The sequence below is a fragment of the Triturus cristatus genome, chromosome 5_2 (genome assembly GCF_964204655.1).
Source record: "Triturus cristatus chromosome 5_2, aTriCri1.1, whole genome shotgun sequence".
Taxonomy (NCBI): domain Eukaryota; kingdom Metazoa; phylum Chordata; class Amphibia; order Caudata; family Salamandridae; genus Triturus; species Triturus cristatus.
This window is the reverse complement of record NC_140588.1, coordinates 457143950-457168719: the sequence shown is the minus strand read 5'-3', so window position 1 is coordinate 457168719 and position 24770 is coordinate 457143950. Positions and strand designations below refer to the sequence as shown.

At 43.1% G+C, this 24770-nt stretch overlaps 1 protein-coding gene across 2 annotated transcripts in view; it reads right to left on the bottom strand.

Moving 5' to 3' along the window:
- The window catches only part of GLI3 (GLI family zinc finger 3), a 363934-nt gene that overhangs the window by 111329 nt on the left and 227835 nt on the right, over positions 1-24770 (bottom strand). For both annotated transcript variants that reach the window (XM_085607427.1, XM_085607429.1), the window contains exon 5: positions 12975-13177. In XM_085607427.1, the coding sequence (XP_085463553.1) occupies positions 12975-13177 (203 nt within the window). The remainder of the gene's footprint in view (positions 1-12974; positions 13178-24770) is intronic.

Genomic DNA, 24770 nt, shown 5'->3' with positions numbered 1-24770 from the left:
TCACCCTTCATCTTTAGCTTTTATATTAATGGTCTTGAGGCCTGTTTGATCGAAGCTGTAGCTGACCCACCCAGGATCGGGACACGTCATCTACCTGTTCTTATATATGCCGATGATTGCGTCCTAATGGTTCGAACTGGGAGGGGCCTGCAGAAATTCCTCAACAGCTTTGTGACATTTATGTTCGATCTAGGCCTCTCCACAAAAACATCAAAATCTTATGCAATGATCTGTGGGCACCTGCATAGTAAGGTAACTCCCTTTCATATTGATGGAATATCCCTCAAATGTGTGTCCACATTCACATATCTGGGGGTACCATTAGACAGTAGGAAACCCTAATACATCTTAAGGGGGAAAGGGTCACACAATTCGAACAAGCAGTAAAGTCCCTATGAAAATGTTCCTCTCATTTAGGGTCTATGCCCCTAGATTACCATCTATAAAGCTAGACCTATATTATTTGCTACCTATGGGGCTTGTGCCTGGGGGTATATTGACTCCCTACCTTAGCAGAATAGTGAAAATACGTTTTTGCAAAGGCTTCTGTTATTTCCTCCCAGTATTTCTGCCACTATAGTACATGAGGAGCAAAGTTTAAACTTTATAGCTGATCTAGAGAGGATAGCACCAACTTTACTCTGGTTGTCGGTCTGGTGTTGGCCATCAGCCGCGTTGACACAAATGGTGATTTCTGTCTAAACCTAGCAGGGGCACATAAGATCAGTTGGCTAATGTTTGTTAAAAAAGAACGCGATGCCATTGATAGATCTGATCTATTTCTCAACTCGAAGTCTATAGAACCTCGAATTAGACCTCTGGTGAAAGGAGAACTGCTAAATCGGATGGACGGAATGAATGGGAGGGTGACTCAAAGAAGGGGATGATGGTGGCCTACCTTCCCCTTTGCACTACACCATATATTGAGCCATACCTACTAAAAGTCCCATGCCACCAGAGATATTATTTGTCAAGATTTAGACTGCGCTTGACCCATTTTTTGGTGTCTTACTTCTCCAAAGTTTTTGCTGCAAAAGACTGGATACCCTGCCAATGCAACTCAATCACAGAGCAATCACAACTATATATGTTTTTCTTTTGTGAGCTATATAGAGTTCAAAGAACACAGCTACTACTACCTCTTTTGAGAACGTTAAATACTAGGTGGTGTAAAGAGGTTTTGGCCTACTTACAATTGCTTCAAACATGATGTATTATGCATAACAGTATACAGATACATTACCTCTGTTGTCAAACGCAGGAGAATTGTGGTAAATAAGAATAGTACATTGTCTGAAGGTTAATGTTTTGTTTTAGAGCTTTCTATTGAGCTATGGTATTTTTATGATATGATGAATTATCCGCTGACATTGTATGATTATCTAGCCGGGCTAGGAAGGATGGGGCGATATCTGTTTCAGAACATGTTGAGCCTCTAGAGATAATGTTTTTATTGAGTACCCTTTTTAAATTGTGAGGAGTTTATGGAACGATGGCCTTAAATTTTGTATACTTTCCTAATCGCATATTTTCCAGATGGTAAATGTACTTTTTTTAAATTGATTTTAAAATATGATTTTATGCTGTTATGGCTTTTTGTAAACCGCATAAAGCTTTTAGAGCTTTTAACTAACTAACATGAATCCATGGTAAATGGAAACTTGTGCACCTAAAAGTACTGGAGCAAGATCATCCCAAGTCCATAAGTCACGCTCAGTGAAGTGGAACTACTTCCGTCATGGTCTAAATGGAATTCTTGAGTAAACTAAAAAAAATCTTAGATACCATTTTTATGTTCAATAATAAAAAAAAGGCTAAAGTGCTTCTACTGCACTTTACCATACTGAAAACTGTGGCCAATTAATTCAACAAAAACTTAAGTGCGCTGAGCCAAGACAAACCACACAATCAGAGGCAGAGAAGTTATGCAGGGGTGGCTCTTCAGCTAAGGAGCGTCGCCCCACTGCTCTGTGTGCAGTTCAAAAAACAAAAATAAAATGATAATAAAGCAATGTTATTTTTATTTAATGTTTCCGTAGTGGCAGGGCTGGGCTTGCCAGAGCAGGAGCCCAGGGGAGTAGTGGTGGACACTCTCTAAGTGCGCATGGCGGTTTGTCCGGCCGTCATGGCCCAATCAAACAGTCATGCGCACTTTGCATGTTCTCCACCCGGCTGTATTGCACAGCCTGGGTGGAGAACATGCACAGGCTCCCAGTCCCAGTCTGAGCGCTGAACCACGGGCGCTCAGAGCAATCACGGCACTGCTGTCATGCTGGTGACAGCAGCGTCGTGATTGGCTAGGTGAGCATGTGTGCTTACTGCTTTGACGACTGAAGGGGGCGGACGGACTGCAGTTATGCGGATTTGTTTCATCCCTCGCCACCCCCTTTAAGCAGCTGCCGCCACAGGAGTTAAGAGAGACATTGGGGACAGCTAATTCACTATTTTAAGTCAGACACCTCAGCACTCATGCAAACAGGTGCACTCAGCATGGTAGGTCGAAAGAAACCTTGTGGCACCTTTAGAAGAGAGTCTCTTTCAAAATTATGAGGAGGAGTCCTTAGTGGCCTACTGAGTCTAGTGACGGTTTCTAAGAAGCTTAGACTGTAAACTATAACATCATTAAGAGGCGTGGGCGGGGTCTCGGCCTTTGCACTCATTCGTGTAAAATAATGAAGCCTGGCTTACCACGCAGCACTACACAGGGCTAAGTTCTGAAGGGCATCAGCTTACACATACTGCGTTTTCTCAATTACCTTTATAGATCTGGATGAAGAGAACTTTATCTCTTTGATGCTAAAGCCAGCGAGAAAGGTCAGAGGACAATATGTCCATTGTGCAAGAAAAACATATGAGAAGATCTGGAACGCAGGTTGTCTGAGAAGATAACTAACCAACATTTACACCCATTAGTGAAGTTATTTACTTTGTTTTGTTTGTGATGTCTCACAACATCTGTCTATTTTTCTTTTTGAATATGATTGGTTTACTATTTTTTATGTACTGTTTCGAATCACATCGTACATATGTTCAGTTAAAGTTTGTGACTTCATTCTTATTGAAATCTACTCGTTTCAATGGAAAGCAAAAATGAGTATTTGTACTGGTTTGTACAGCTACTCGAATTTGCGGTATAATCCCTACTCCTCACCTTAGAGATACTGTGTGATTCGGGGCTCTTCCCGCATTGTTTGCATCTGTCGAACGCCTCAATGCACAACGAGTTATAATCTTGTCTTTCTCAGATAACCGACAGCTGTGATGCTGAGTATACGGTTCAGTTAATTTTGTCGAAAGTTTTATGTGGTATTGAATTGTTCCCCTACTGTTCACTGAGATTATAACAAATTTGCTGAAATACAGTTTCTACTTCATTAAAAATATGGTCGTCCTCATGAGAAGCCCTGGCACTGCCCCATCACAAGTGCAGCAGCTCTTCCGAGAAGCAAACATGATGTCCTCAAAGAGCAAGAGCGGATATGATAAGTGCCAGTACTTCCAAATTAAAAAGTGCAGCCTTCCTTCCATGCTGATGCTTACTTGGGAGAAGATGTGATCTAGTTGTTAAGTTAACAGTTTAAGGATTCCTGTTTCAATTGCCCTACTGACCTAATAACAACTTTTGGTCAGTCATTTTATCTCTCCTACATACAAGGCTCTCACTCTTAACTCACAAAGATGATCTTACTGTCTCTTATGTGCATCGTATCAGTACATTTTGTAACCATATTCTCATCCAATGCTCTCATCCGATGTATCTATTCAGGAAAACCTGCACGTTCAACCCAAGCCTTTCTAACTGGAAACACAGAACCCACATCTACTGTTTACCTGGAAGAAAATAGCCCAAGAGTGAAGCGCTCTCTATTAACGTGCTGTGAATTGCACGGTAAAGCTATGATTGACGTTTTGCAGATCTCAGCAAAACTTGAGACTACAAGTCTATGCCTTAGTTTATGCAGCTCTAAGTAACACGTGAGACAACAGAGAAACAACTCAGGTTGTAAGTAACATCTGAAAAAGAGGATCTATTTATTAGATACAACACTCACGGCGATGCCTGCGACAGTGGAACTATCCAACAGCTTGTCCCAGGCTACACTCCAAACTGGCTTAAACTTCAAACAGCAGAGTTATCCCTCAGGGAATAGAGCTGTTAGAAGGACACCAGTCCCTCAGGCTAGTAGGCTCTATAGAGGCAGCATAACCATCCCTGATGTTACACATCTCACACACTCAGATCTCCAACAGGACATGGCACAGCACACAAGTGCAGAGGTCGAAAGGTTAATAATACAAAACAAGCATTGGCATAGCCAATAGGTCTCGCTTTTGGGACCTTATAAGTGTTTAGCCATGCAACAGTTGCATAACTAATACTTATAAGGTCCCAAAAGCGAGACCTATTGGCTATGCCAAGCGGCCGCGAAAGTTAAAGTGATCGCGATCACGATCAAACATCAAAGTGGCCATGTGGCCGCGAAAGCGAAAGTAATCGCGGTAAAGCGCGGCGTGCGCGCCCGCGCACATGCACTGTAGCTCTAGGCTGGCCTGGTAGCACTTTTTGGAGCCCTCTCAATAAGTCTCGCCAGACCAACGCATGCGCTGGGTCAGGCGAGACCTAAAAATGATGGGGCGAAGCCCCAAGGAAGAGACAATTATCATTTGGGTCCAAGAACAAGAAGGAAAAAAAGAAGTACCCCTATTGCTACACCTTAAATTCATTCAAACACGGTTCCAATGTATCTAACGTATCCTCTAACTCAATTGTACAAAAAAATTTCTCGGATCATATAGTTATTTCATAATTGTTAAAGGCACATGGCACTACTGTTTGCATTGAAAGTTTCATATGCATATATATATATACCAATGTCCTATGTGAAATTCAAGATCCCAGTGTCCAAGTGAAATAAGTGGCGCAAATTCAATCATGAGTCACTGTGAGTGTGCATAATACGTGAACGTGTTATTTTTTTAAAACAAATAATGCAAATAATGAAAAAAAAGAAAAAAAATAACAAATACAATCCCCAATGTATACCAGTCCACTACTTTTCAAATCCCTGTGGGTGAATGTTTTTCAAAATAATCAGTCCCACCAAATGTGATCAGGGAAAGTAAATGTCCAAATTATGAGGCCACGCGTAATGTTTTTAAAACCCTGGAGCCACTGTTCCTTATCCCTTGTTACCTGTTGAGTCAAATAGTAAATCATTTCATAGGTTACCAATCTCCCAGTTACACCCAAGTCAGAAGAGCTGTCCCTTAACGTAAACATTCAATAGTGCATGAGACCACAATGCTATCACCCAGAGGGCACTGCTCTCAATAAGGCCGGGTTTGCCAGGCAGTGCCAGTTATATAGAGACGTATGTCGGCTAAGACGTACATCCAATGAATTCCTCTCAGGCAGGTGACTGGCCAGATTAAGAAAGTATTAGTCACATGTCTGGCATTGGAGAGGTCCGCAAAGGGCTGCTTGCGGGTCAAGAGCACTGAAGTCCAAGGTCCCCCACACCACTGCATCCCACCAAGGCAGGAGGCTGAGCGAGAGGTCAGGCCTCAGTTAATCCACGGTCTCTCTCTACTGCAACTGCCAAGACGAGTTAAAACTGCACCATGGGTAACACAGCAGGGCAGCTCATCCAGCGACCACAGGAGTTACACTGTCTGTCGGCGGAATGCCAGCACTGGGCGATGAGCTGAACCCCAGCCCTGCTGGGAAGAGTCGGCGGCTTCCCAATACAAGGGTTGGCAGTCCCGATGGGAAATACCCAGCTCTGTATTAATAAAAGATTCGCAGAGGGCAACTTTAAATATATGCTGCCAAACACATACAGAGCTCGTTCAATCAAGAAGAATTCTCTGCTCCTGCTCAACATACATCAGTGTAGTCTGGTTCAGTACGTGACTGCAGAAGACACACAGAAACAGTGTGATGGCAACAGTACTATCGGCAGCAGGTACCTGAAGTCTGACAGCAGCAGTGCTACCTGCACCAGTCGCTTATAGTAAAGCAGCAGCGGTACTTTCTGCACCAGGTGCTTGCAATGTGACTGCAGCAGTAATGCTTACACCTGGTGCTTGCAGCGTACCAGAAGCAGTACTGCCTGTACTTGGTGCTTGCAGTATGACAGCAGCAGTACCTTCTGCACCAGCTGCTTGTGGTGTGGCACCACTGGGTACTTATAATGTGACTGCAGCAGCACTATTTGCACCAGGTGCTTATAGTGTCCGTGCAGCAGAAACACGCACCAGGTGCTTGCAGTGTGACAGCTGCAGTACTTCCTGCACTGACTCCTTGAAGTATGACAGCAGCAGTACCTTCTGCACCAGCTGCTTGCAGCGTGGCACCACTGGGTACTTGTAGTGTGATTGCAGCAGCACTATCCGCACCAGGTGCTTATAGTGTCCGTGCAGCAGAAACACGCACCAGGTTCTTGCAGTGTGACAGCAACAGTGCTACCTGCACTGGGGGCGTTCAATGTGATGCCAACAGTACCAACTACAGCGGCTGCTGGCTGTGCGACGACAAGGGAGGATTACCGTCTTACCGCAGCAGAGCCAATGCATCCTTGCAGGACGACAGTAGTAATACTACCTGCACCAGGTGCTTGCAACGGGGCTGATGCAGTAATACTTACACCTTGTGCTAGCAGAGTGACAGCAGCAGTACCGTCTGCACCAGATGCTTCGAGTGTGGCAGCACTGGATGCTTATACTGTGACTTCAGCAGTACCATCCACCACGTGCTTGCAGTGTGACCGAAGCAGTGCTTCCTGCACTGACTGCTTGCAGTATGACAGCAGCGGTGCCTTCTGTTCCAGCTGCTTGCAGTGTGGCACCACTCGGTACTTAGAGTGTGATTGGAGCCGCAGCACCTGCAAAAGGTGCTGGTAATGTGACTGCAGCAGTAATCCTTACACCTTGTGCTAGCAGTGTGACAGCAGCAGTACTTCCTGCACCTGCTTCTTGCAGTGTGACAGTAGCAGTACTTCCTGCACTGACTGCTTGCAGTATGACAGCAGCAGTACCTTCTGCACAAGCTGCTTGCAGTGTGGCTCCACTGGGTACTTATAGTATAATTACAGAAGCATCACCTGCACCAGCTGTTTGCAATGTGACTGCAGCACTAATAGTTTCACCTGGTGCTAGCAGTGCTCCAGATGCTTGCAGTATGACAGCAGCACTACCTTCTGCATCAGCTGGTGGAGTGTGACAGCACTGGGTAGTTATACCGAGATTGCAGCAGTACCGTGCACCAGGTGATTGCAGTGTGACAGTAGCAGCACTTCCTGCACAGGATGCATGCAATATGACAGCAGCAGTACCTTCTGCACCAGCTGTTTGCAGTGTGGCACCACTCAATACCTATAGTGTGATTACAGAAGCACCCCCTGCACCAGGTGCTTGCAGTGAGTCCAACAGTAATACGCACACCTGGTACTTGCAGTGTACCAGCAGCTGTACAGCCTGCACTGGTTGCTTGCAGAATGACAGCAGCAGTACTGCCAGCACTGGGTGCTTGCAGAATGACACCAGCAGTACCTCCTGCACCAGCTGTTTGCAGTGTGGCACCACTCAATACCTATAGTGTGATTGCAGAAGCGCCCCCTGCACCAGGTGCTTGAAATGTGATTCCAACAGTAATACGCACACCTGGTGCTTGCAGGGTACCAGCAGCTGTACTGCCTGCACTGGGTGCTTGCAGAATGACAGCAGCAGTACCTCCTGCACCAGCGGCAGAAAAGAGCAGCAGTATATTTAAGTGTGACATCAGCACTGCTACCTGTGCTGATGCTTTTAATGTGGCAGCAGCCTGTGGCAGTATGGCAGCTTGGGGCTCACAGTGTGACCACAGCAGACCTACCTGCACCTTTGGAGGATCAGAGTAACTTTATTACCTGTATCAGTCGCCTAAGTGTTACAACAGCAGCAAAACATGGCGCAACCTCTACCATGTACACCTCTTCTAGCTAAGCACACTAAACCCTGTATTATGAAAAAGCCAGACCTATGGGCGTTGTCAATGATTGCTTCAAAGGTGCCTTGTTCCTTGCATATGAGTGGAGTATTCAAGGGTGTAAATTAATGGAAAAACCAACAAACCAGTGAGGGAAAACTGCGGGGGAATAGGTAGACAAAGAGAGCAGACTTGAAATTAAGGGGTGCCTTCACGTTCAGGGGTTGATAAACTGAGTAGGAGTGTGTGCCAATGTAAATAAATGGTAAGGAGACTAAAATAAATTAAGTAGGTATGGCATTAGGTCATTCCTTGCTTGCACAGTTTTTTTTTTACAGCGGTACAGTAGTGCGGACTCATGGTATCTTTCCAGACACACTTAAAATACTTCCTGAGTGTTCTGACATATGTGTCTGGGTTAACTAATAATAACATTGGCTGCATGCTTTATAAGGAAAGTAGCAGAACTTGTTAAGACATACAGTGATGACAGAAAGATAAACTATAAATGCACGGCTTGGTAGCAAAAATGGATTTTTCTTTTCGAAGTAAAATAAAACACATCTACGAGAGGAAAACTAATGAAACAGCAAACAGTTTGCATAATGGAATATCGGGCAGCCTGAGACATATTTCGGACATTTGCTTTATTTGCAGGAGTTCCAAATTAAAGATATTTTTAAGAATGTATTTCTGCATATAAATAAAATGTTTATGGGCAGTTCTTTTAAAATCAATTGGGTAACTTTACAATAACGCAGGGTCATGTATGCACAACAAATAGAGTAGCCACTGAATCAACCAACAATAAAAAACTTTGGAGCCCTAGGGAGGGAAAGTGCCACAATACCTCACAAAACCGAATGACTACCACAAAGTAAATGTAGAAAGAAAGAGCAATTTCACAACACCTCATTGCTGTATGACTACATTGAGTAACTCATGTTGAAAAATGTCAAGACAACGGGGAACGTATGAATAGTGTAAGTAACAACTGGACAGTTTTCTGTGGCTGAAAAGGTAAAGTTCAGCTTGCAAGGAGAGGTTTATGGTAGAGTGCCATTAGTTTAGAAAGAAAGTAGAAAGTTCAAACAAGTTCTGGCAAAGCCAATAGGTCTTGCCTATGCAAGATCTATTGGCTTTGTCAGTTTTTTTAGCCATGCTGTACAGCATAGTATGCTGTATAGTATGGTTTGGCCTGTCGCTGTATGTAGGTATAGTATGGTTCGTTATTGTGAATGGTATGGTATGGCCTATCAATGTAAAGTGTGGTATGTTATGACCTGTCATAATATAGCATTTTATGGTATGGCCTGTCATTGTATAGTTATGTATGGTATCGTATGGCCTGCCATTGTATAGTATTGTATAGTATAGTATTGTATGGCATGGGCTGTCATTGTATATTTGGTACATTAAGGCCTGTAATTCTATGGTATGTCATTGCATAGTATGATATGTCATTGTATTGTGTTGGCCCATCATATAGTATGGTATGGTAATCTATGGTATGGTCTGTATGACATGACCTGTCGTTGTATAGTATGCGCTGGTATGTGATGGTGTGGCCTGCCATTTTATATTATGGCATGGTATTTCACTGTATAGTATTTTATGACCTGTCATTATATAGTATGATATCGTATGGCATCGTATGGTGTACAAAGGTACAGTAGGTCATGGTGTGGTATGTAATGTATGGTAGGGTATGGTATTGTATGGTATTCCTTGTGTTTGTATAGTATAGTATGGCTTGTCACTGCACAGTAAGGTTATGGTATGGTATATCGTGTCATTGAGTGGTATGTATGGTATAGTAGCGTATGGTATGGATGGGCAGTCTTTGTTTTTTATGGTATGGCCTTCATTGCATGGTATGGCCTATCATTGTATAGTATAGTGTTGTATGGTATGGGATGAGATGGCATCCCCTTGTACCTGGCCTGTCTTTGTATGATATGGTATGGTATTATGGTATGGTAAGGAATGATATGGTGATGGAGGGAGGGTGAGAGGGAGGGCACCAAAGACACAGGACAGAGGGCTGAAGTGGGTAAAGGCAACACAGACAGATGGACGGAGAGAAGGCATGTATGTGAAAGAACATCATGTCTGCAATCCAACTAAAACAACAAAAGTCAGAAAATGTAAGTGATTCGCGCACTCTGAAAATAAACTTTATCAACTATGTTTGAAACACCAACAAAGACGGGGATACGACAAACGGGGTCAAAAGCCAGCGGTATGGAGGGTGAGGGGGATGGGGACAAAGGAAACATGAACAGAGGGAAGGAGCATTGGAGGGAGGGGGACAAAGGCACGCAGAGGGTGGGAGTGGGGAGCGGGTAAAGGCATCACAGACGATGAAGTGAGAAAGAGCAACGCAAAGAAATATCCTGCCTGCAATCAGTGGTTAATTTGTAAAAAAAAAAAGAAATAGGTGCTGGGGCTATTGTGAGAAGGCAGCTTGCACCAGCCCGTTTCTCCTGCTGCCTAAAACACCACCTACTAATCATGAAAGTGGGATGAGTATGTGGCATAATGGCCAGAGCTAACAACTTCGGAGCTGGGGAGCCAGGTTTGAATCTCAGCGTGGGCAGTGATTCTGGACAAACCACTTAATCTCCCCGTGCCTACCATAAATGGATGTGCCCTTAACTGGTGCTCATGAAAAGTGGCGGTGTTGATAATTGAGTGCAGGTGCTGAGCACCAGACACCACCGGCTCAAATTAAGCACTATCTGCAATAAAACAAAAACAACAAATGCCAAAAACTGTAAGTGATGTCAAATCAGAAAATAAACTTTCTGAACTATGCTGTAGCATGTTTAAAGCAGTAACACGGAGATACAGAGAGAGAGGTCAAAACCCACAGAACCCGACGAAGGAAGGGGGGTGGCCAATGCAGTGCGGATGGAGGGAAAAAGGATGGGAGGCGGAGTGCAAAGGCAACACAGAAGGACATATCTTCCATGCAAACAAAATAACAGCATTCAGAAAAATATATTGAACACGCGCAGCATGAAAATATATTTCTCTGCCACTGTGAAGCGTGTTTGAAGAAGAAGAGGGAGTGGGATGGAGACAGATAGGCAGGCGGCCAACAGATTCACTATTATAGAGTGCTTCCTGCAAAAGAAAACAAGCATTGGCATGGCCAATAGGTCTCGGCTTTGGGACCTTATAAGTGCATAACTAAATACTTATAAGGTCCCAAAAGCGAGACCTATTGCCTATGCCTAGTGGCCGTGATGCTCAAACATCAAAGGGGCCGTGCGGTCGCTAAAATGAAAGTAATCGCGGTCAAGCGCGGCGCTCACGCCCGCGCACATGCACTGTAGCTCTAGGCTGGCCTGGTAGCACTTTTTGGAGCCCTCTCAATAAGTCTCGCCAGACCAGCGCATGCGCTGGGTCAGGTGAGACCTAAACATAGGGCAGCAGTCAAAGGTCGAGCAGCGGGTGGACAGTCTATGTGCTATGGCCATGAGCCCCGACAGGGGAAAACACACAGAGATGAAATAAAATCAGCATGTGCTAACCAACACAAAGCACGGAAATAGGAGTGACAATGAATTCAACCAAGGGCTCTAAGACCCCTTTACGCTCTCAAAAGGTCTTGCAGTTGACCGTACATGCGCTATTTCAGGCAATGTCTAAACCTGGGAAGAAATGATTCACTCGATCTACGCAATTTGAACATTTTCTATTACCAGCTAACTTTAATTCTGTCTCCTACAAGCGAACGAAAATGTCTAAAACCGGAGGAGGAGAACTGCTGCATAACGGTGTTCAGCTGGAAACTTACATATTTTCAGAGCAGTCTTTTTGGTTTCTTCCTTAATACATTGTGGCCTTCAATTAAAAAAGGTACTTGTTTTGCATATGTGACCTTCTCAGGGAAAGGCATGCTGCTCATGGACGCTAGCAGGGCCATCAGAGATTTGACAACACAGCTGGGGTGTTATCGATAACCTTGCTGCGTTTCTGTTTTGTTAAACGATGTTACTGTATATTACTCCACTTGTGACACTTATTGGGCCTGATGCCCAAAGCTTTTCCTATATTAAGTGCACCTTAAGCACAGACAAAGTCACAAATTACTCACACATATGTGTGTGTTAAATAGGCACAGAGTGCTTAAATCATGTACTTGTAAAGTCTAAGAGATTTATAGAAGTGTGTACTCGTATAGAATAGGAATGGGTAGAAGCAGTACAAATTAGGTGAACAAGCACAAAGCACTTTGAGGATATTCACACAAATACAGATATCATTTATTATACTTAGCTGTTAAAATTCAGAAGAAAAGTGAGAGTGGTGCAGACAGGTCAATGAAGCAAACCAATCAATGCAGGTGTCTCTGGATGTATCTAGGAAGGACTCTTGGGGCAACATTCACAAAAGTAAACTTACACTTCTGTGTAAGTTTTCATTATTTTTAGTATTCACAAATTACAGGTTAATAATAAATTTAAGGCAGCGGAGACTCCGCAGTCGGGGCCAGAACTCGACATTTAAAAAGATAGATCTGTCCTAACTTTTTATGTGCAGAATTCGCCGCTCCGACCGTGGTGTCTTTGCAGTCGTAAACTTACCATTAAATCTTAGTTTGTGAATACCAAAAAAAAGTTAACTTACACAAAAAGGTTTCCTTTTTGAATCTGACCTTATGTGTTTGGGTGGAAATATTTTTGATTTCAGCGGAAATGTATGTGATGAGAAATTAACTATTTAATGTGTAAATTTACTAGCCATGCCAGTGCATAAAGTATGAAAAGATGCATATTTAGGGTTGGGGATAACACAAACGGATCACCTGGATCTGGCGGAAATGCCTATGTATACTATAGGCAAACTTTTGTAAATTACGCAAATGCAGAAATAGCATAGCCATAGACTTATCGTATTTATGGCTGTGTTTGTGAACTGAGCCTCAGATATATGGCAGATATCAAGGAAATTATATACAGTGCATCAGACATGTACCAAGAAGGCAAAGTGAACTCACTGTCAGTCGGGCTGAGTCCACGAGCAGTCGAGATCATGGACAGAGACGGGCTGCTGTGCAGTGACCGGATGTAGTCTATGTAAGGGTTAATATACGGCTGAGGAGGGCTGAAAGGAGACTCAGAGGATCCGTGGTTTCTGTGAGGGGAAATCCTGATGAAGGGAAGGTCTGGATACGTCGGGCTACTCGATAACGCAGAAGGCCTGGAAACCAATAAGAACATGAAGTGGTTATTCTTTACAATAATGGCAACCATGGCTAAAGAATACAAAACATTTAAGCACAGTGTGATTGATAAATTACAGAAGTACTAATTTTGAATCAATTAAACAGTTCCTAGGACAGAAGTGCTCAATTTTTATCATTTTATTAAGTCTCATTGATAGCACAAAATAATGTCTTTTTGCTCTTGTATGTGATAGTTGCAGAAGGACAGCTTTCTTTTACAAAACGTGCTGAAATAAGACAAGAGTGCTGCTGAGAATGAGATCTGCTGCTCAGACCGGGGAAGGAGACTGGAAGGCTTCAATTTCTTTCCTGAATGACAGGAGACAGTGGATCAGTATCAGAAGCATTCGTTCTCCACGCAGGGGGGTAGGTAAGTCTGTTTTCTCTGTTTATTTCTTTTTGCTATAATTGTTTACTTTTATGAGGTTTGTGGTGCAGCTGCACACAGAGGAAGTGTTGCAATCTAGGTTGTTAAATTTTCTGAAATGGATAGGCTTGTTAATGATCCAAAGTATTTTGAACTTGATGCGTGTTGAGAGGCAGAACCAGTTAATAGCCTTGAGGCAGGGGTGAGGTGGCCGTAATGATAATCTCAAATCACTACTCTTTCATAGAGCTTTGTAACCTCAAAAAACCTATCCTGAAAGGGTTTGCAGAACTTGAACCTTTTAAGCTGTTCCCCATCAGAATTATTTCTTAGAGAGCTTCACAGCTAATTTTCGGGAAAAATATGTTTCAAAATTATTATTATTCTGATAGCACATATAAAAGGGTTTAGTGTATGTAGTGTTAAAAACCAGGATCAGCCAATCCTAAAATTACCAATTCTAACATTTTTAAGTAATACAGCAGACAAGAACGTGTGGAATACATGCCTAGAAACAGCCAAGTATGGCAGCAGGGCCAGTGAAAGACAGTTTTAGAGCGCACATTCTCTCATTAGCCGGTCTATTGTTGGTTGCGGAGAACGGCTCCTTTTTGCTCCCTCCGTGCACTGGCTGTAATCGGCTAGGGGTGAAATGTCAGTGCTTGTCTGGAGTGAGGATATGTCGGCTTCCCAGGGTACACCCCATTTCATCACAGTGTGAGGATAATAAGCTCTGCTCATGGAGGTGAATGGTCCTCATCACCAGCTATTCTCCGGTCTCTGAGAAGAGGCTTTTCACTTGTCGGGAAGGAGTGCGCCTCGTAGGCCCTTACCATCCCCTTCCATTGTACACGATAAGTATGCCTCAAGTAAGCGCCACTTCAGCAGACTGACATGAGCTAAATGTCTTTCATTAGACACCTCTGATTCCAGCGCATTTAAAAAGATGTGACCATCGCTGAGGCTACCAACACTAAATTTCAGCCCGAGAAGCCCTTGGCAACTAACCCAGCATTATAGAAGCCAAGAGTAAAAAACACAACGCTTGGCAGCCACCAAGTCTCATAAGACCCATATGTAGGTAACGTATTCCTGAGTTCTGCCTGTTAAATGTATTAACTTTCTCAAACACCAGGATTTACTATCTGAAAAACAGAGCCAATTCAACACTTGGCCAAGAACCTATGATTAATGGTGCAAAAGCTTCAACTTATTTCTAATAGGCCCTGGACAGTATGACTTGGCAGTGAGGACATAGGCAGGGATGACGTCTTCGTGCCGGAGCTTCCTACATGTCCGTTTCAAAGAGTTCGAATGGTGCCGGCGTATAGCAGACGCCCCATGGTGGCTCATGTTATGCTGTGGCTCAATTAAAGGCATTCCTTTTACTTCACAGCGTCCAAAAGATACAATGCAGCAAAGCTTTATTGACCTAATTCAACAAACAAGTATTGCTTGAGCTTGGCTGTATTTAGTATCTTTTTCATAATTTAATGAGGCATCCTTTATGCACGGCTCTAGTAATGCAGGGTCCACATTCTGTATCAAGTCTTTCTGGCTCAGGCAGTGTTTGATTCTTTTCTATTTAACTGAGATTTTAGGAGTCTTATTTTGTGAAATGCTGCAGTAGTGTCCGCCACTTTAGTATTCCCCCAGGATGAACTGCATCTTTTGTTCAAAACTTGGGTACCAACTTGGAGTCGGTGCAACCGGAGATAATCATATTTGAAGAGAGAGAACTAAATGCTGGGGAACCCTTATTGTGGAGGCAGCTTCACTGGGGATTAGTCTGTATTCGACTGTGTCTTCCACAAATAGGAGAAATTAGGTTATCAATACAATACAACTCCTACTCAGGACCTTAGTTTTGGAAAACCTGTGAGCTGCATTGCCGATGCATGTCAAAAATTGAGGAAAGAAATACTGGGATAGCAAAATATTGTGGCCTACATATAAAGCACTAAAATATTGTGAAGGCAAGCATGCATAAGTAATTGTAGATTTATGATTCTTAAATCTACGTACACGTATCTTGAAGATATGTATATTATCAAAGTGCAAATATCAGGAGCTACCTAAATTTTGTACCTTTCTACATATACCTGCATTCACTCACAAACTTGTAATCCTCTATTTTGGCCACAATATTTTTCTATGACGAAATCTAGTCCACGAAGTGCTAGAAGTATACCCTTCAGAACTGTATGTCAGACTATCGAGGGCTGAAAACTCGGGATACAAAAATAAGGTGGAATAAACCAAAACATTGTGAAGGGAAGTACAAATAGGTAATTATAGATTTAATATTCGTAACTACGCATCCACATACCTAAAATATACCTGCATTATTAAGGTACATATTATTTGGAGTTAAGTAAAGTAAATCCGCAATTACCTTAACATACCTCCTGTCATGATATTTCGGTTCGCTATGTTTTGGCCGCAATATGTTTGTAAGACGCAATCTTGTCCATGAGATGCTAAAGTAGACCCTTCAGTAAGGTTGATGTTGCACTGTTAGTAAATCTTGTCTTCATTGCATTCCTAATCTGCCTATGGCTATGGAACGCTGAGCTTTGTTTGGTCCTTATTTGCCTAGTTTAGTGTTTCTATCCCTCAGTATGTCTGGTTGTAGTCTCTGCTCACTAATCTTGAGCATTTGATTTTATGCTGCATCCTTATTTGATTTTTCCAATTAGTCTTTAAGTTGTTCTGTGTCTTTATACCAGAGATACATGATCGAGTTTCTTTTTTACAATCCTAGTTTATCGAACAACAAATACATTCTTTCTGTTGGGTTATTGTCCCTCTTAACAAGACCCTGGATTTCAGCAGGTTCTAAGACTTCATTAACATGGAGGAGAATTTATGTCGGCGCCTTCTCAAGGTCCATTGATGATCATTGATCAACTCATTAAAGGCAGTCCCTCCTTAAGCGGCAAGGGGGGTGTTAATCAAGACAAGAGAAAAGATAAGTGGCCAATGATTAAATAGCTAGTTGGTGCTAGTACAGAGCGGTAACTCAGGCCTAAGGGCTTACCACTTAACAGATATCCGTATGCTTTTCTAGCTATGCCTACAGACAGCTCAGATTTATTTTGGCAAATGACCTATTGTAATCAATATAGGTTTAAAGTCGACTTTGTGTTCACCTTTTGCAAGTATCAGTACGCTTGAGGTAGTGGGTCAGTCCCTTTTTTTCCTACCACTGGAAATGTAGTTGGAACATGGTCAAATTTGTGGTGGAATGTATTTACAAAGAAGACCACCAAAATTAAGACTAGTTCTTAGCAAATAAAAGAACAGCAGAGCAAGTGGATAAATCCCCTCCTAGTAGACATTAAAGAAACTATTTACATGTAAGCCTGTGTGATGAGACCCACATATTCCATTATATGTTACTCTTTAAGCATCCTTGAAGACCTCATACTCGCTTTAATTCAATACACTGAGGGAGTTTCGAGTAATGAATTTAAAGCATATATATGTCTTTTTTCAAAGTCAAAGGTCAATAAAAAGGGACAATGAGCTAGTACCCCTTTCAATTACAGAGAGGAAAGACTTCAGGAAAGTTCTACGGCGATAATCTTTTTCAGGGGAGGCTGATCCCTGTGACAATGAAAGGGAAGTAAAAGCAGGTATCTGCCTTTTGGCTGGGCTCAGTTCAAACTCGGCTCTGAGGTTGCACGTGGTGTGTGATATCGCCTAAAGCACAAGCATGTGTTGTGGGGCTGTATACAAAAGAATCATTGGTGAGAGGAGGGGGATCTTGTGAGTGCTTTACATCTGATGACTGGCTCTGGAGAGGAGATCCTATGGGGTAAACCTAGTTTACTGTGAGAAACAAGCGCAGATTATAGAAAGGGTGAAAGGTGTTGGGCATATCAAAAGATGAGGTGAGAGTCAGCTGTCAGGTGGTTACAAGAGGGGCATGAGAAGCCCAAGTATTGGGGGGAAGGGAGGAGTCACATGGAGATAGACGAGCCACTCTTGACAATCGTGGCTTGAATATACACCGTTTTCTCCTAAAAGTAAAATTATACTTGCAGTCCTATCAGTGCTTTAGGGATCCACCTTCCTTGCTATAAGTTGACATCTCATGGTACTTCTCATCATGACTAGTCAGTGGTACCACCTTTTGGGTCCTCTTCCTCTGAATTCCTGCCATTCTGAGTTGGGAGTTGTCTCAGCTGGCTACTGATATTGAATCTACATGCCAGCAGGCCTTCCTGCACTTTGAAGGAAATCTCATTATTAAGGGTTCACATGTGAGATTTGTGAGTTCAATGCCCCACATTAATAGAAAAATACTCTGCTCTGACTACTACGGTATTCTGTGATTTAATAACTTGTCCTATTCTACCTCTCGATCATTCCGAAACCATGCAAACTGTGGAAATGCACCATACCAACGCTCTCAACATAACAGTAAATAATGTCCATTTTTTTTGTAACAACAACCAGTTTGTACCATTGTCTTAAGCCAAGCCCCCTGGGCTACATACACTAAATAACCGATGGGAAAAACAAAAAAATAGTTTACGGCTCGTAGCACTGAAAGTTAAAGGAATCAGTCACCAGTCTTGGTTGAAACCCACTTCCAACCCTTCACTCCACTACCAACCCTACTGGTCATCTGCCATGAATCCGTCCAGTATTTTTTTACTGTGAGATACATGATGAGCTGCCGAGCAGCCCTTTAGTGGAGGACAGTGTATTATACAAAGCATCATCTTGGGAGGCATTCCCCAGAAAGGTATTTTATATTTAACAGCATGATTTAACCAAAAGAAAAGTACATTTGCATATTGTACATTCACGCCCAACGGGTGTCTTGGTGCTTTCGACAGAAAGCACAAATGCTTCCTCTTAGCCCGTTCAGTGACACTCATTTCATCAAACCAAGACGCATGAAAGGCTAAGCAGAACCACCAAGAGGCGAATCAGTGAATATGAAGTTAACACACAGATCCCTGCAGAGAAGGCATTAGTGACTGAGCCGCAGACGTTTAGGTAGAAACTTAGCTTCGGATTGATGGATCTGCAAAATCCTAGCCATGCAGACTAATAACATGCCATGATTGTACAGAGTGTTAAATTGTTACAAGTGTAAGGGGCAGAGATATCAAACTCCATAAAAATAATTTCTACATATACACTGTTTTTTTCTTCCAATTATGTCATACGATAAAGAGCTTTGCCTTACTTTTGCAGATAAAAAAACATCATTTAGGAGGCTTTTTCTTTGCATGGGGGCTGAGATGAAGGGACCATAGATCATGACATTTGGGCGGAAAATATTAGGTCGAGAGCTCAGTCTCCTGTGATTCAGGCTAGTTGAGTTATTAACCCTTAAAAAACATAGTTTATAATCAAAATGGCAGCTGACCGCTATCTACAGTGCAGTGAACCTGACACCATAATAAGGTTACAGATGGATTATTGTTCTATCACATAACATAGAATTTGTCAACCAATTGGAATGAAGTACTAGAGCGCAACCTAATTTATTATTGCCGGTTACATCCATCAGGGTGTGTTAATAATATGTCAAAGGTCAAATCTAGCTATTTCATCATTCATCATCTCTTCCAGGCAGGAGCTCGGAGAGCTGCCTGTGTGACCAGAGTTTGGACTACAGCTACTTATGTTCCAGCAATCAAAGCAACAATAGTTCTTTTGATTATTTTTTTTAATAGGATTAACATTTCTAAACATTTTACGCGTGTCTTTGTAATCATCTGTTTTACTTGTGTTATAAAACATCGAATTTAAGGAGAATTGACAGATAATGAAATTAATATATTTTGTGATTAAATATTATTGATTTAAAAAGGCAGGTTTCAAACCTACATTGTGATATACACTTTTGTAATGCCCTGTTTAAAAGTTACCTACATGAGGAAATCATGTCTCACTACTAACAAAAGTAGGTGGGTGCTGTTATAATAATGATAACAACGTTTTGCATGCGCATCAGGATGCATGCGTTCTAAGGCATTTTGTGTGGATCCCCCTGGCGAAAGTTTAATTTTTGTTTGTCATATGTAAGTCACACCTCTCCTGCTTCCAATCCTCAGGATGTAAGTGTCAGATGCCAAGCGAGAACAGCATTGCAAATGAAACAGGTTTCGCTTTTTGATACACTTGACTTTGCAGGCTTTTTGCCAAAGCTGTGCAACATTAGTAAAAAATCAAAAAACAGGAAAAAAGCAAACAATTGCATTGACGCAGCCGTCGATGGTGGTTGTGTCATTTCCAAAGCGCACATGCATGACAACATAGGTGCGAGCATGCATCTTACACATAAGCGTGCTTCAGGAATGACGCAGGCATCATTTTCTTTTTTAATTTATTTTTCAATTCCAGATGGCAGATGTCACCATAAATTGTAAAAAATAATTTTACAAGTGATTTGGGGACCAATGGAGCAGTGGGAAGGGCAGCCACGGGGAAGGAAGTGACAATTAGTAAGCAAGGGGCAAAGAAGCAACGAGGGCACTTAATGGAGGACACGTGGGAGGCCAAATAAAAAAAAATAAAAAAAATGCAAGGGAATGGTGAGGAAGCAAAAGGAGAGCTAGGGGGATGGACGAGGGAGCATAGGGGCGAGGAGTGCGCGTACATGCTGGAGAGCGCTAAAGGGTGGTCACAGGCCCCCCCTCTCCAAGCCTTATTAGGCCCTTGGGACCCCATTGCCCGCTCCCCAAGTCCCGTTAAGCCCTGGGGACCCTATACCCAGAGCCTTTTTGTTAATGAAAGGGGAAGGGGCCTCCCCGGGCCTCCTTAAGCCCCAGGGACCCCATCCGCCAGGGCCTGTATGACAATTAAAGGGGTAGGGGGCTGCAGAACTGAATATGCCACGTTAGTTCGCATGCGTTTACAACCCATGCCATTACAACGACCGCGTTGTTACATCGCATACCATTACAACGCATGTCGGAACAACAACTTGCTGTAGGGGGGGGGCGCTGCACTTTGGAATAGTAGAATTTACTATTCCAACTCCAGTCTGCGCAACAGTAGGGAAGGTGTTGGATTTTAAATTCAACACCTTCTGCCCCCTACATCAAGTCATTGTTCCGACTTGCGTTGTAATGGTATGCGATATAACAACTAGGTTGTTCTAATGGCATGCGTTGTATCGCATGTGTGGTAAACGATGTTTACCGCGCTACCCACCTCCCTGAGCATTTTTTGGCTCCCTCCTCAATAGTCAATCATTTCGGCACAGAGTGTGCTCCCCAGGCCTTATTAGGCACGAGGGACCCCATCCCGACAAGTCCACTACTTAAAATAAAGGGGATGGGGGGCTGCAAGCATGAGTTTTGTTAGGCCCTAAGGACCCCATCTCCCAGGGCGATTTTGTTTAATTTAAGGGGAGGGTGACTGCGTGACCCCTCCCCGGGCCTTAATAGGCCCCAGGGACCCTATCTTCCAGGGCCTTGTTATATAAAATGGGAGGGGGCAATGTGGCCCCCCTCCCCGAGCATCCTCCGGGCCACTACTAAAATGAAAGGGAGGGGGTCTGCGCAGTCCCCTTTGCTGAGTCTTTTCTGGCCCTGGGGCACCATCCCTGGGGCTGCATCAATAAAGGTGGGTACCCTGGTGCCCACTCAGGGCACCCATCATACATTCCCCATTTTGAGAAAATTCAGCCCCAGAGGTTGGCTCCCTGGGGTCTGTGATGACTCAGGGAGGGGGGCCGTGCGGCCTCATCCCACCAATACTCAATTATTTTGGCAAAGGGATTGGGCTCCCCGGGGCCTGTATAGGCTAGGATGTAGGGGGCTGCATGTCCCCCCCCCCCCAAAATACATAATTTTGCCTCAAGAGTGGGCTCCCTGGGGAATGTGATGGCTCAGGGAGGGTTCTGCGTGTGTCCCCTCCCCATATACATGAACACTGGCCCCAGGGGTGGACTACCCGAGGCCTTTAATGGCCAGGGAAGGGGTCCTCCCATTAATAAAGCAAAGTGGCTTCGGACGCATTTTTTTCTTTTTTACAATTCTGCGGGAGTCCTGTAGGATTGCTGCAATTTTTTCTGATTTTGGGGGGTTTTGGCCCCTGTCCCTTATATTTTTTATAGAACATGATCAGGACGAGGTACTAAGTGCCTGAGTCGTGTAATGGCTACCAGCAACACTTTTTCATGTTGCTGGCAGCCAATCAGTGCGCTCGATCCCTCAGGAGTGTGACTCCTGCAGGATCCAATTGGCGCAAGGAAAAAAAGGTCCCTGGGCCAATCAGAATTCACTATTTATTAAAATTGGATTCAGGCAACACTCGTGAGAGTCCCTCGAACCCAACAGTCCAGATATCAAATTTTTTTTTAACCTTAATATCACAAAAACTACTGAATGGATTGAAACCAAATCACAAAAAGTACAATCTGCGTACCAAGATCTACCTTCCTGTCAAATTTGGTGTATTTCCATTCAACAGTTTTTGTTGTCTAAAGAAGTGTATGGAAAATGCATCGGGACTTTGCCTTTAGGGACCCCTCATTTTCTTGGCCCCTTCTTGACGGATCGCCCTGAATCTTTCCATGCATAAACTAGACTAAAAGTAGAACCTTTTAGGAAAGTTTCATGGTGATTAGTCAAATGGTGCCAAAGTTAATCGCAACACATAATGCTTTTCCTATGGCACAGCTGACATAACTATAACTACCCAGTGGGTAATTATATATATTTATATATATATATATATACACACACACACCTTCCATTCTGACCTTGGGCACATGTGTTAAAAACCATGTACATTAGTTGCTTTTAATATACTAAATTTGTGAATGTTTGTGTAAGTCCAATATTACATACCAATTTATTTGTTATACTCATGCGCAAACACTGGTCTGCATCTGCAAAATCATGTTTTCAAGTGGCTATTATTTCACATGTGTTTTAGAGAGCAATTTGATGCAGGACCTAGTGCCATCTGGATTCTAAGGTATTGTCAATAAATACAAAAATGATATGAAACTATGGACAAGCCCCAAGATACAGATATACTGGGACAAGATTATACGAGAACTCAATGGGTGCTCTAGGTTTCCCTTCCCCTAGACCCAAAATTCCTCCTACTAGGAATAAACGGCGAAGTAGCCATAACGAGACCACAACTACTGTTTAGTGTTCTGGGATTAGTGGTGGTGAAAAAATATATAGCACAACATTGGGGAGCACAGGACACACCAACTCTAAAGGAATGGAAAATAGGGATAGACCTATATATAGCAGCGGAAAGGCTGACGTATAAAAGTAAAGGATGCCAAGGCAAGTTACGCAAGGTATGGGGAAACTGGATGCGACACATTGGACTGGATTTCATTGACGAACCCCCACAAGTCATAAATGGGAAGGAGACATAGTCACAATGGATGGAAAGGGAGAGAAAGAGGGGACCAGCGTAGCAAGAGGGTGAGAAAGGAGCAATCGATTGTAAGGAATACTGAATAATGTACATGTACAGGGAAGAGAACTGAGAACTTGAATAGACAAATGTTTATGACTTGTGCAATTGTGTTGTTACTGAAAGAAAATCAATAAAAATATTGTATTAAAAATGATATTAAAATGGTATGAACTGTATGCTCATGCATACTTTACCAATTTCTTCCCTACTTTCACGGACATTTGGGCTTCTGAAATCTCACATTCCAATGGCATATTATGTAAAATATGTATTTCTATCTTGGAGCATTAAATGCCTGTGGTAGACTGCAGGCGATACGCTGCACACTGATGATCTATTGTCACAATACACATAGCCTGCGTGCTTTGGAGTGTACTGATCTGATAAAATACGAGCAGCATTTCAAGCATCCCTAAAGATGCCTGCTACTACCTGCTGAAGAATGGCAGTCACCCAGAAGCATGCGACCAGGAAAGAACAAAAATACCTGCGCTGATTGCACCAACTGATGGTGAACACTTACTAACTTGAGAATTACTGGGCTTATCATAAACTGCATTTACCAGAATGCAATGTGAAACTTTTCCTCAGATGGAAGCAGTGTGCACCCCATGCACTTTTAAAGCTCCTCCTGGAGTGATTACTCTGATGAGCCTGGGATGCACCGGTGTGCTTTGGAGTGCTATTGACCTGATGAAATTCAAGCATTTCAAGCACCCGTTAAAGACAGCTGCTTCTTCCTCCTGAGGTAGTCACCCAGAAACACACGTTCAGCAATGCACAAGTAATAGTACTGGTTGCACCAATTGATGGTGAACACTTCCTTACTTGTGAGTTCCTTAAACTATCATGAATGCCATTTTCCAAAATGCATGGGAAACTTTTTCTGCAAAGGCTAGCAGAGTGCTCCTCCGCCCCTCCTTCCCCCACCTGCATAAATAAGTGAGCACCTACAAGCATGTAGTTTTGTGGGGATTCGCCTACCCGTTGCTGGGATATTCACACCCTGAAATGCATCTAAATGTGCTGAGGCCGACTCCAGCAATAAGTGGCTTCACGAAAGGCAATGGAACCCTCCCATATCTAATAAGGCTGTAAAGTTTCTCCAAGCGGAAAAATGTTTTACACCTGGAGAAAAAGGCTACATGAGCCCAAGGCAGACCAAAACACAGATTTGTGGCGCAGAAACGGTATATCTGGTGGAAATTTGGTATGCAGACACATTGTGCACGTGAGTGTCCTTAATATCCACAGCTGCAGTACAAAAAAGTTAACCAAATTTAAAGTTTCCTTTTTTGCAATCTTTTTGTAAATCTGGGCCACTGAGGGTTCACCTGTGTTTGTGCATCATTGGCTTTTCATTTTTTTCCAACCTCTTTGTAAATCTGGGCCACTGAGGGTTCACCTGTGTTTGTGCATCATTGGCTTTTCATTTTTTCCAACCTCTTTGTAAATCTGGGCCACTGAGGGTTCACCTGTGTTTGTGCATCATTGGCTTTTCATTTTTTTCCAACCTCTTTGTACATCTGGGCCACTGAGGGTTCACCTGTGTTTGTGCATCATTGGCTTTTCCTGTTTTTTCCAACCTCTTTGTACATCTGGGCCACCGAGGGTTCACGTGTGTTTGTGCATCATTGGCTTTTCCTGTTTTTTCCAACCTCTTTGTAAATATGGGCCACTGAGGGTTCACCTGTGTTTGTACATCACTGGCTTCTCCTTTTTCTTCCAACCTCTTTGTAAATCTGGGCCACTGTGGTTTACCCTGTGTTGTGCATCACTAC